The sequence below is a fragment of the Primulina tabacum genome, chromosome 1, assembly GCF_025594145.1.
Source record: "Primulina tabacum isolate GXHZ01 chromosome 1, ASM2559414v2, whole genome shotgun sequence".
Classification (NCBI taxonomy): Eukaryota; Viridiplantae; Streptophyta; class Magnoliopsida; order Lamiales; family Gesneriaceae; genus Primulina; species Primulina tabacum.
The window spans coordinates 17142414-17154566 of NC_134550.1; the positions used below are offsets into that span (position 1 = coordinate 17142414).

The following is a 12153-nucleotide window of genomic DNA, read 5'->3' on the forward strand; positions in this document are numbered from 1 at the left end:
CTGGCGAGTACTTGGTAAGTTTTGAATTCTGTTTAGTCCTGGCCAGTGCGGCTATAGGTTATTGACTTTGGTTTTGTTTTAATGACTCTAGTTGGAGTATATTTTGATATAAAATGCTGCTTGAGTTTTCGGGATGTCCTACTTACGGGGATGTCATGTCGAAATTTTTCTAGGCCTTGAGGTCCGTTTTAAATTATTTTAAACATTTTTCCGCTGCAGTTTTAAATCAAACCATTATTGTTTGATCATTAATTGTCGTTAGAGTAAATGGGCCTCACATCATGGTATCAGAGCGTAAACTGAGATACGCTCGAACTAGAGTCTAGGACACTCGAGTCTTGGCACTAAAATGGTTGTTGCGCCTGTGTATGCTACTTGACAGCATGTTTATGTAAATATATGATTTGTTTGCTTCCATTCTAATTATTTTGATGTTTTATCGTATAGAATGGAGGGAGGTGGAGAAATTCCTGCTGATGAGATTCCTTTAGCTCGAGGTCGAGGTCATGGACGTGGTAGACCTCGTGTCCGTGTTGTTGATGATACTTTTGTTGAGCAAGCTGCTGATCATCTAGAGCAGCTTAGGATGGATGAATTAGTTGCGCGTTTCCATTCTATGCATCCTCCTCGATTCAGTGGTTCAGATGGAGCTGAGAAAGCTGAGTTATGGATTTCTGAGATTGAGGAATTGTTTGATTTGATTGAGTATCCTCCAGAGTGTCGATTGAGATTAGCTGTGCATCAGTTGAAAGATCGTGCCAAAATGTGGTGGTCTACTACATTAATGACTTTAGAAGCTCAGAGGATTGTTCCATCGTGGGATATATTCAAGCTGAAGTTTAAGGAGAGTTATTGTCCTCCATCATTCTACAGTTCTAAGGCTTCTGAGTTTCATAACCTGAAACAAGGCGATATGTCAGTTGCGGAGTATGCAGATTCTTTTTATGCTATGTTGAGATATGCTCCTCATGTGGCTGCGAGTCAGGTTGCTGTTGTCGAAAGTTTCATTGAAGGATTGAACGATCATCTGCATCCTTTTGTTTCTACTGGTAAGCCACTGAATTATCTTGAAGCAGTGGAAATAGCGAAAAGGGCTAAAGCTAGTCTTAAGAGGAGTGGCAATCGAGTTCCTACCCAACATCATCAGTCGGGGAGGCAACAATTCAGTTCATCTGATTCTGCATCTCTTCGTCCACGCGGGAAGCAATTTAAGAAGCCTGGTTCTAGTTCTTCGAGTTCAGGGAGTTCAGGGAACCGTGGTTGATATTGTAATAGTGGACCTTATTGTGATCACTGTGGGGGCAAGCATTCCAGTAATCAGTGTGTTGGAGTTCAAGGGGTTTGTAATAATTGTGGTCGGTCGGGTCATTTTGCTAGAGTCTGTCCTAGTAAGACGGGGAAATCAGCCCAGGCAGGTAGTGGAGCTCAAAGTAATAGAATTCCAACAGCGTCCCAGTCTTCCCATCAGCCTATTCGCCCTTCGCATCAGAGCAAGGGCAAGGTGGTCAACAGAATCAGTCATCTGTTCATGTATTTGCCTTGACTGAGGATGAGGCTCAGGCAGCTCCAGGTACTTTCATTACTGGTAACTGTAATCTATGTGGTTTTATAGCGCGAGTGTTATTTGATACTGGAGCATCTCATTCCTTTGTTTCTCATGCATTCGTTGTTTCGCATGATCTTCGCACCACTAGTATGAATTCCAATCTATCTGTTGCTACTCCGATGGGCAAAATGATTATCACTGATAATGTGGTGTTCAATGCGGTTTTGTTTCACGATGAAAATGTTCTGTATCTAAATCTCATTGTCCTACCTATGCATGACTTTGATTGTATCGTTGGTATGGATGTTTTGACTGCAAATCGTGCCACTGTTGACTGTTATCGAGGAATAGTTCGTTTCAGGCTTAGCTTTGCTCCTAAATGGAATTTCTATGGTTGTGGTTCTTAAGCCAAGATTCCTCTAGTTTCTGCCATTGAGATGAATCGATTGTTAGATTCTGGTCATGAAGGTTTTCTGGTTTATGCTATGGACCTATCACAATATGAGCGACAGATTTATGATATTCCTGTAGTCTGTGAGTTTCCTGATGTGTTTCCAGAAGAGATTCCTGTTTTCCACCAGAACGAGAAGTTGAGTTCAGTATCGAATTAATGCCAGGAACTGAACCCACATCTCGAGCATCATATCGTTTAGCCCCTGTTGAGCTGAAAGAACTAAAAGAACAATTACAGGATTTGTTGAGTAAAGGTTATATTCGTCCGAGTTCTTCACCTTGGGGTGCACCGATTCTATTTGTCAAGAAGAAAGATGGTACGATGCGGATGTGTATTGATTATCGACAACTGAATAAGTTTACTGTCAAGAATAAATATCCACTCCCTAGGATTGATGACTTATTTGATCAGTTGCAAGGTACTTCGGTGTATTCTAAGATTGATCTTTGTTCTGGGTACCATAAAGTGAGAGTTAGACAAGAAGATGTGCCGAAAACAGCTTTTCGCACGAGATACGGACACTTTGAATTTTTAGTTATGCCTTTTGGTTTGACCAATGCTCCTGCTGTGTTTATGGACTTGATGAATCAAGTATTTCGTAAATATCTCGATCGTTTTGTGATTGTATTCATCGATGATATTCTTGTTTATTCCAAGTCCGAGGAAGAGCATGCCAAACACTTGAGATTAGTTCTTCGAATTCTTCAAAAGAAACAGTTGTACGCCAAGCTATCCAAGTGTGAGTTTTGGTTAGATAAAGTTGTATTTCTGGGTCATGTCATATCTCAACATGGTATTTCTGTCGATCCAAGTAAAGTGGAAGCAGTTCTGAACTGGGCACGACAGACCAATGTGCCAGAGATTCGTAGTTTCATGGGTTTAGCTGGTTATTACCGGAGATTTATTGAAAATTTCTCAAAGATTGCTAAACCTATCACTCAAATGACTCAGAAAAATCAGAGATTCATTTGGTCTGATGAATGTGAGTCAAGTTTTGTCGAGTTGAAGAAGAGATTGACTTTTGCACCAGTTCTTACCATTACAAGTGGTTCTGGAGGATTCGTTGTTTGTACCAACGCATCAAATAGAGGATTAGGTTGTGTTCTGATGCAGCATGGCAGAGTTGTGGCCTATGGTTCTCGTCAATTGAAACCGCATGAGTCTAAGTATCCTGTTCATGACTTGGAATTGGCTGCTATCGTTTTTGCTCTCAAGATTTGGAGACATTATTTGTCTGGGGAGCAATTTGTAATCTATTCTGATCACAAAAGCTTGAAGTATATGTTCTCTCAGTCAGATCTGAATATGAGACAGAGACGTTGGATGGATCTTTTGAAAGATTATGATTGTTAGATCCAGTATCAACTGGGAAAAGTGAATGTCATTGCCGATGCTTTGAGTCGTAAGGTTGTTGATATTAGTTTATCCTCGATTCATGTTTCTAAGTTACGAGAGGATATTTGCACTTCTGGGTTGGATTTTCAAATCTAAGGTAATGCTGTTTGTGTATCTCAGATTTCTGTTGAGCTAGAGTTGATTCAGATTGTAAAGTCAGCTCAGAAAACTGATGATCAAGTTCTGAAATCTTATGAGTTATTATCTCAAGGACACCAATCTGGTTTCTCAATTCACTCAGATGATTCTCTTCGATTGAATGGTAGATTGGTTGTCCCAGATATTCCTGAATTGCGTACAGCCATCCTTAAAGAAGCTCATTGTACTCGATATAGTATCCACCCAGGAGGAAGGAAAATGTATCATATTCTACGGCCTCAGTTTTGGTGGAAGAATATGAAAAAGGATGTGGCTGAGTTTGTGTCTCGTTGTATGATCTGTCAGCAAGTCAAAGCAGAACGAATGAGACCTGGAGGATTACTGCATAGTCTTGAGGTTCCTCAGTGGAACTGGGAGCATGTGGCTATGGATTTTGTCACGCATTTTCCACGTACTTCTCGTCATTTCGATGCCATTTGGGTGATTGTCCATAGGTTATCTAAATCGGCACACTTTATTCCATATGAGACGACGTATTCGTACAAGAAAATGGCTCGTCTGTATATTGAAAATGTTGTTAGACTTCATGGAGTTCCAGTTGCAATAGTCTCAGATCGTGACCCTAGATTTACATCAAAGTTTTGGACTAGTTTCCAAAAAGAAATGGGTACACGACTTGCGATGAGTACTGCGTACCATCCTCAGACAGATGGTCAGACAGAGCGTACAATCCAGACACTCGAGGATCTGCTTCGAGCTGTAGTCATGGATTTTAAATACAGTTGGCAAGAAGCTTTACCACTAGTAGAATTTTCATATAACAACAGTTTCCAAGTGACTATTGGTATGGCTCCTTTTGAAGCTTTGTACGGCAGACGATGTCGATCACCTCTTTGTTGGGATGAATTTGGTGAGAAGTAGTTGACTGGACCTGACATTGTTCAGGAAATGCATGATAAAGTCCAGTTGATTCGTCAGAGAATGAAAGCTGCCCAAGATCGGCAAGCTAGTTATGCTAACAGACGTCGTCGACCTCTAGAATTTCAAATTGGAGATTTTGTGTTTCTGAGAATCTCTCCGTTTAGAGGTGTTGTTCATTTTGGTATGAGAGGTAAGTTGTCACCTCGTTTCGTTGGTCCCTACGAGATTGTTGAGCGTATTGGGACTTGTGCTTATCGTTTGGATTTGCCTCAGTCTTTGTCTGGCATCCACGATGTTTTCCATGTTTCTATGTTGCGTAAGTATGAGCCCGATCCGTCTCATGTGATTCAGCCTGATGAGGTTGAACTTGATCCGTCTTTATCGTATACTGAGTATCCTGTTTGTATCTTGGATCTTAAAGATAAAGTTTTACGCAATAAAGTTATACCACTTATACGTGTTCAGTGGTCGAGGCATGGGGTAGAAGAATCAACATGGGAAACAGAAGAGAAGATGAAAGCATCTTATCCACATCTGTTTGATTATTAGTAATGTATTGTAGGTTTTGTATCGTGTGTAAGATGTATGTGTATAAACAGAAATTTCGAGGACGAAATTTGTTTTAAGGGGTGGAGAAGTGTAAGGCCCTGTAATTAATTATCCGGTAATTTTGGCATAATTAGAATAATTATTGAGTTGTAAATTAAAATAATTTATTATGCTAAATAAATTCAAGAAGTGGGTTAAAAATATGTATTTTAGAATATCGGAGAATTTAACGATATAAAATACATATAGAGTTTAAATAACACACGAGAGCAAAATAATTACAGACCGGGATAAATGGGCTTGAGTTACTATTTTAGTAACCAAATACACAATATATAAAAATACATATACATACACACAACTTACCAAATAAGAGAAGGAAAGATAGAAGAAAGAAGTTTTCCCCAACTCCATTCCCGTCACTTGTGTAGCGGCTGGGGAAAATCGCGATAACTCCTCCGTCCGGCGTCCAAATCTCGATCGGTTTGAAGGGGTGTCTTCCTAACATCCTAGGTTCGATTCAAGTCAGAAATCTTGAAGTTTGAGCATAGATTCGGGTAGATCAAAGCTGCTGTTCCGGTGCTCTGTTTCTGCGCGAATTCTTCCAGTTTTGGGCGAGCGTTTTTGGGTAGCTGCGATTTTTGTATTTTGAATTTGTAGAAATGACCTAAATAGAACTTTTAGCTCTGTTTGTTAGCTTTCTATAGCCGCTAGAATCATCAAATTTGGATAAGAAACGGATTTGATATGATTTTTTTACCAAAACGTGTCAAAATGGAATTTTGTGTTGGAGCTGTGTACAACACCTACTGTAATTCGGGTTTATGGCATGTTTGCACTCGGATTCTGGTTTTTGGTTAAAAAGAAAGTTGTAGAGCTATGTGTTGTCTTTGTAATGATATAAGATTCGTTAAATTCCATTAAGAATTGAGCAAGTTATGCTCTTTTTTTCTGGAACTGCTCAGTGTGTGAGATTCTGTCCGTAAATTCGTAAGTAGCAAGTGTGTTCTTGGAAATTCTGAGAATAATCTACTGAGATTCTAAAGATGGTTTCAACTGGAGAAACTTAGATAATTGAGTTATCTTTCATTTTCAATTGGCGGATATTGATTTGAGTTAATATTGAGCGAGATATGAATTTTATACTTTTTTGTGCAAAATCGGACATTGGTGTGGAATGTAGTTTTCATGATCCGCTTATTGTGGTTTTGTTTAGGCCGAGAGTCTTGAAGAGAAGTTGATATTGGAGTTTCAAGTTGGTATAGGTATGTTACAGCTCGGTAACATACGACGGTAAAACATAAATTATGTTTAATTGCAATTCTGTGTTACATTGCATCGTGTTTATGAATTGTTGACTGTTATAAATTGTTAATTGCCTTCGTTATGATCTATGTTTACTATTATGACATATTATTGGCATTTAGCATCGGGCATACTGTTATGACATTCATGTTGAGCCCTATCGTTCTTGTTAGCCCATTGTTGATATCCGTTGTTATCTGGCACTGTTGTTTATCTCAGGATCATTGTGTGGCCGATAGGCCTATACACATGAGACCGTAGATGTGATTGAACAATCCCGTGGTTAGTGCAGCCTTTTGAGGTGAGCGCTGGGATTGTGTCATCTAGTTCGTTCTGTTGTGCCATCCTGTTATAGCGTATCAGCTGTATGGAGGCCGAGTCAAGGGTGTTTTTCAGCACAGCTTGGCATACCTCGCATACTTGGCAGGGCGGTTTAGCTGCATGACGATGTAGCTCCCCTGTGTTGTTGCTCGAGCATTATTCCAGTTGTTATCGTACCGTTTGTTGGCTCCTGTTATCCCGGTTATTCGTTGAGTCTTTCATGCATTGCATATTACATTTTATTATATGATTATGCATGATTTATGTTTATTGTTGTTATTGTTGAACTGTTTCATACCAGAATCCTAACCTCAGTTGTTTACTGGGGGGCTGCTGTGGTTGCTATTGGGCACCATTGTAGATCTCCCGAGTCGTTTTGCAGCATCAGGCCGAGGTTCCGCCAGTGGAGCTCGGGATTGAGGTTGGATTGCTTGGTTCTGTTCAGTGGAGTCTCCCAGTTGGTCTATATGTATGTCTTGAGTTTGTTCAGTCTTGTATTGTAGTTTATTTGCCAGGGAGATGCCCCGTGTATCTGTATTGATATTTGGTTGTTCTGGTTATGTTCTGAGGCGACTCTGTGATTTTAATGATCTGGTGAGTACTTGGTAAGTTTTAAATTCTGTTTAGTCCTGGCCAGTGCGGCTATAGGTTGTTGACTTTGGTTTTGTTTTAATGACTCTAGTTGGAGTATATTTTGATATAAAATGCTGCTTGAGTTTTCGGGATGTCCTACTTACGGGGAGGTCATGCCGAAATTTTTCTAGGCCCTGAGGTCCGTTTTAAAGTATTTTAAACATTTTTCCGCTACAGTTTTAAATCAAACCATTATTGTTTGATCATTAATTCTCGTTAGAGTAAATGGGCCTCACAAACTGATTGTTTCCTAATTGATGCTTTGAAATGGTCAGTTGAACTTGTCTTGAACTTGTTTGGTGAAATTCGTTGGCTCGTCAGTTGAACTGATTCCACTGATTCAGTTGAACTGGTCAGTTGGGCTTTTCATATTTGAACTCTTCATCAGCTGGCCGGGCTTCTGAAGGTGTTCTGCTGAACTACCTTTCAACTGGTCTTTGATACTTCAGTTTGACTGGTTCAGTTTGGGCAATCAGTTGGCACTTTCAGTTTACGTCTCGATAGCTTCAATTTTGACTCGGTAACTAATCAGTTCGATGCCTGATCATTTTTAGCTTTTCTGCGCACTTAAGTAAATTCATTAGAAACAAAATAACAAGTTTTATTAACTTCAAAATCAAGATTGCGAACATGAAATGTTGCAACAATCTCTCCATTTTTGTTGATCACTAAACTTGAGCAATTAAAGCGATTTTAAAAATAAGAACTTTAAACATTTACTAATTCTACCCCTTTGTGATAATAAAAAACGTTTAAAAACATTTAAGCGAATAAAATGAAATTTTCAGTTCGAGTGATATCATATTTAAAAACAGTTTTAAAAGAAAAGCTCCCCCTTAAGAACTAAATTTAAAAAGAGTTTAAAAGTAATTTTCAGTTCGAGGGATAAGAAAGCTTCCCCTCAAAAACTGAATCAAAAATGATTTAAAATATTTTTCAGTTCGAGGGTAAGAAAATTCCCCCTCAAGAACTGAATTAAAAACTTCTCCTTAAAAATATAATTGTTTACGCAAGCAGTTTAGGCAACACACAAACTGGAAATAACAGTTCAGTTAAATTCAAACTAACTGGATAAACATGATGTTTATTTAAATCAAATAGGCGTCCCTGTATTATACATTAAACACATCAACGTGTAAGGGAAATTGCTACTACAATAGCATGTTTTAAACAACATCATATATCAAGTCAGTTTACATATAAATAATTGAATATGCAAACTACTAGTTGCCTTGAATATTTTGAATGCTGCATCGATCTTGAGTCTTTTTACCAAAAGATCAGCTAATTTGACTTGAACTTGATCTCTTTGCTGGCTAACAAGTCGAGCTTACTCAAACTGGACACAGCTGATGCTGAACCGCATTGATTGATATGACAATGAAGCGGCGTATACTGCTGATGATTAAACTCAACTTTAATCATCCAACATCTCAGCATAGCTGGGCTTTGTCTGTTGTTCAGCCAAACTGGTAGGCTTGGCAGCTGAATTCTTGTCCACTCATCAGTTTAGCTATTCTGCTGTCAGTTTGGACTCAAAAATCCTGCAAGCTGCTAAAACATCAAATTTACAGAATCGAGAGAAGTGGCTATAATGTTAGTTGCAGAGTCAAGAGTCTTCTCTCTTGCCTCTGTAAACTCATACAAAATTTTTAAAAGGATTTTGAAATCTATTTTAAATATCAGTTATGGTAAGAACCTAACTGATATCAGCTGAACTGATCAAATCAGTTTTAAAGCAAAGTTAAGCAGTTAATATAAAGGATATGTTTATGGATGTTCAGAGACTTCAACTGCTCCTACGTCACCCCTTCTACCTCCTTGGTTAGGTTCCACTAGAAGACTTAGATTAATACAACACCTTTTACAATTCTCACTCAACTTAGGACTTACCGTACTACCTAACTGAACTCCTAGTCTACACTCAAGGCAGCACCTTACAGCCAACACTTGTTTAACGTCTGAATGCCAAAGACTACATACACAAGTTTATTGCTTTGTGCAAGAATGTATTTGAGTAGTGGTGTGTGCTTGTGTGATAAATGATCTCTGAATACAACGGGAAAGTATTCTCACACACTGAGGGAAAATGACTTCTATACTAAGCTGATAACACGTTGAAGTGTTCCCTCTGGGCTGATTGCTTCCTTGTAAGCTGATATGCATTATGCGTACCCTTTTTGTTTTATCTTTACACACTCTATTTGTTGATGGTCTTGAGCTTGTATATATAGAGACAATGTAACCGTACATCAAGACTCATCAAATATATTCGTTGCAGCTGAGTCCGTTCTTTGAAATATGTGCCTCGTCTTTTTTGACATGCATTCAGAAACGTCTCGACTTTAATCTTTGCTGCAACGTCCAATATTGTACTATTCATAGTACATATGCTTTACTCAGTACGCACAGCTGGATTCCATTAGATAAGCTTGTCGCGTTTTGCAAACTGATTGTTTCCTAACTGATGCTTTGAAATGGTCAGTTGAACTGATCTTGAACTGGTTTGGTGAAATCAGTTGGCTCGTCAGCTGAACTAATTTCACTGATTCAGTTGAACTGGTCAGTTGGGTTTTTCATAGTTGAACTCTTAATCAGCTGGCCAGGCTTTTGAAGATGTTCTGCTGAACTACCTATCAACTGGTCTTTGATACTTCAGTTGGACTGGTTCAGTTTGGGCAATCAGTTCGCATTTTCATTTTACGTGTCGATAGCTTTAGTTTTGACTCGGTAACTGATCAGTTCGAAGCCTGATGAGTTTCAGTTTTTCTGCGCACAGGTAAATTCATTAAAAACAAAAGTAACAAGTTTAGTTAACATCAAAATCAAGATTACGAATAAATGTTTCAACAGAAGGGTTTAGAACTCTGCATTTAAAAAGCTCGAAATATGAATATCGGTGCGGTGGAAATTTGGTGATGAATGGAGGACGATTTCTACCTTTTTTCTGGAAAATACCCACTAAAAAACCCACCTTACGATTCAAGAGAGTCGAGTGATCGTTGCTGGAAGGAAGAACGAGGAAGAAAATGAAGAACGAAGGAGAAAAAAATTTCGAAACTGCATTGAAAAGTCTCCTAGTTCGGCCGCTGCTCACCTTACGCGAATTGTGTGTGTGCGTGTAGGTGTGTTTAAGTGTGTGTGTTTAGGGTTTAATTATTTAAAAAAAACAAAAGGCTTTCTAAATACTTATTTAATGGACTTAATTAACCCTAGTTTTTAATTACATAATTAGACTCATTAAGATTAATAAATTCATTAGACCTCAAATTAAAAAATTTTAAAAAACCTATAAAAAATCCTATACAATTTACATAAATTCCTTACTTGCACTAATTAATTAAATTCGACCCTAAAATGCTTAAATTCTTAAATTATTTAAAATAAACTTTCTCTTAACTAAAAATAAATATTTAACTTTTAAATCTTTAACTTAACACCTTAATCGTCTCGGTCTTCTGTCCCCGGCCAACCATTAATATTCGTCTGAAAATATTTAAATTATGAAATCAAGAAAAATTACGCGATTAATCAATTATTCAATCAAAATATATCATTCATGCATCCAAAATCATTTAATTAAAATAATTTAACAATTTAATAATTTTCATGCATGTGGTTTACGTAACCGGATTTTTGGACCTTACAATAGATGTTACACATATCTTGGATGCATAAACATATATTTGAGTGAGTTATATGTCATTAAATATCATAGATGTTACATATATCTTGCATGTATAAATATATTTTTGAGTGAGTTATATATCATTAATGACCATATATGTTACATATATCTTGGATGTATAAACATATGTTTGAGTGAATTATATGTCATTCATGATCATTGATGTTACATATATATCGAATGAATGAACACATGTTTGAGTGAACACATGTAAAGTTTGTGGACATATGTATGAGTTAGTTAGTGTCTTTGTTCTTGTATGGTATCAGCAATACAAGTGGTCTTATTATTTAGTACTAATTTCTTGATTTGTTGTAATCAATAGCTTAATTGTGGTATCACTAATACCTAATGCGTAATATCATGAACACATGTATGATTTAGTGGTATCCATTCTTTTATGGTATCAGCAGTGCGAATTAATGGTCTTACTATGTAGCACTTATGTTTTGATTTGTGGTACACATTAGCTTAATTGTAATATCAATAATACCCATTACCTGGTACCAGCATGGAGACATGTAGTGGTCTTCATTCCATTGTTACTTAGTAATAATGTGGAAAAATATGGTATAATTAAGACTACATATAATACTAATATAGTTAAAATATGGTATCATATATATATATACATATATATATATATATATATATATATATACATCATGGTCTTTGTTCGTTCACGTATGTTCAATATCAGTAGAATTGTTACGTAGTACTAACTGGTAAACTGTCGTACAATTAAGAATACTTGCATTACTAATATAGTTTAGATATGGTATCATATACATATTTGTGTAACATCATTGTTTTTGTTATTTCATGTATATTCATTACATGTTCCATTGTTACGTAGTACTAATGTGGTAAAATTTGGTATAATTAAGACTACTTGCAATACTATTATAGGTAAAATATGTCATCACATCATATATGTGTTACATCATGGTCTTGGTTCGTCCACATATGTTCAATACCAATTGCATTGTTACAAAGTACTAATGAGGCAAACTGTCGTACAATTAAGACTACTTGCAGTAGTAATATAGTTAAAATATGATATAATTTACATATATGTATAACATCATGATCTTGGTTATTTCGCGTATGTTCAGTACCAGTTTCATTCTTACATAGTACTAATTCGGACAAATAAGGTACAATTAAGACTATTTTTAGTACTAATATATTTAAAATATGGTATCATATAAATACACGTATGACAACAAAATCTTTGTTATT

The 12153-nt window shown here is 37.0% G+C and overlaps 1 protein-coding gene across 2 annotated transcripts; it reads left to right on the plus strand.

The window, feature by feature from the left end:
- Positions 1 to 119: 119 nt before the first annotated feature.
- On the plus strand, positions 120 to 7416 carry LOC142542519 (uncharacterized). Of its 2 annotated transcripts, XM_075649183.1 has the most exons (3): positions 120 to 1570; positions 6181 to 6229; positions 6952 to 7416. In XM_075649183.1, the coding sequence occupies exon 1, from the start codon at positions 449 to 451 to the stop codon at positions 1262 to 1264; it is 816 nt and encodes a 271-aa protein (XP_075505298.1). In that variant the 5' UTR covers positions 120 to 448; the 3' UTR covers positions 1265 to 1570; positions 6181 to 6229; positions 6952 to 7416. The 2 variants fall into 2 exon arrangements, with proteins under 2 accessions (XP_075505298.1, XP_075505307.1); XM_075649192.1 differs by lacking the exon at positions 6181 to 6229.
- Positions 7417 to 12153: the final 4737 nt, after the last annotated feature.

Excerpts from the sequence above, each read along its gene's own strand:
- LOC142542519 (XM_075649183.1), top strand. The coding sequence starts at position 449 with ATGGAGGGAGGTGGAGAAATTCCTGCTGATGAGATTCCTTTAGCTCGA.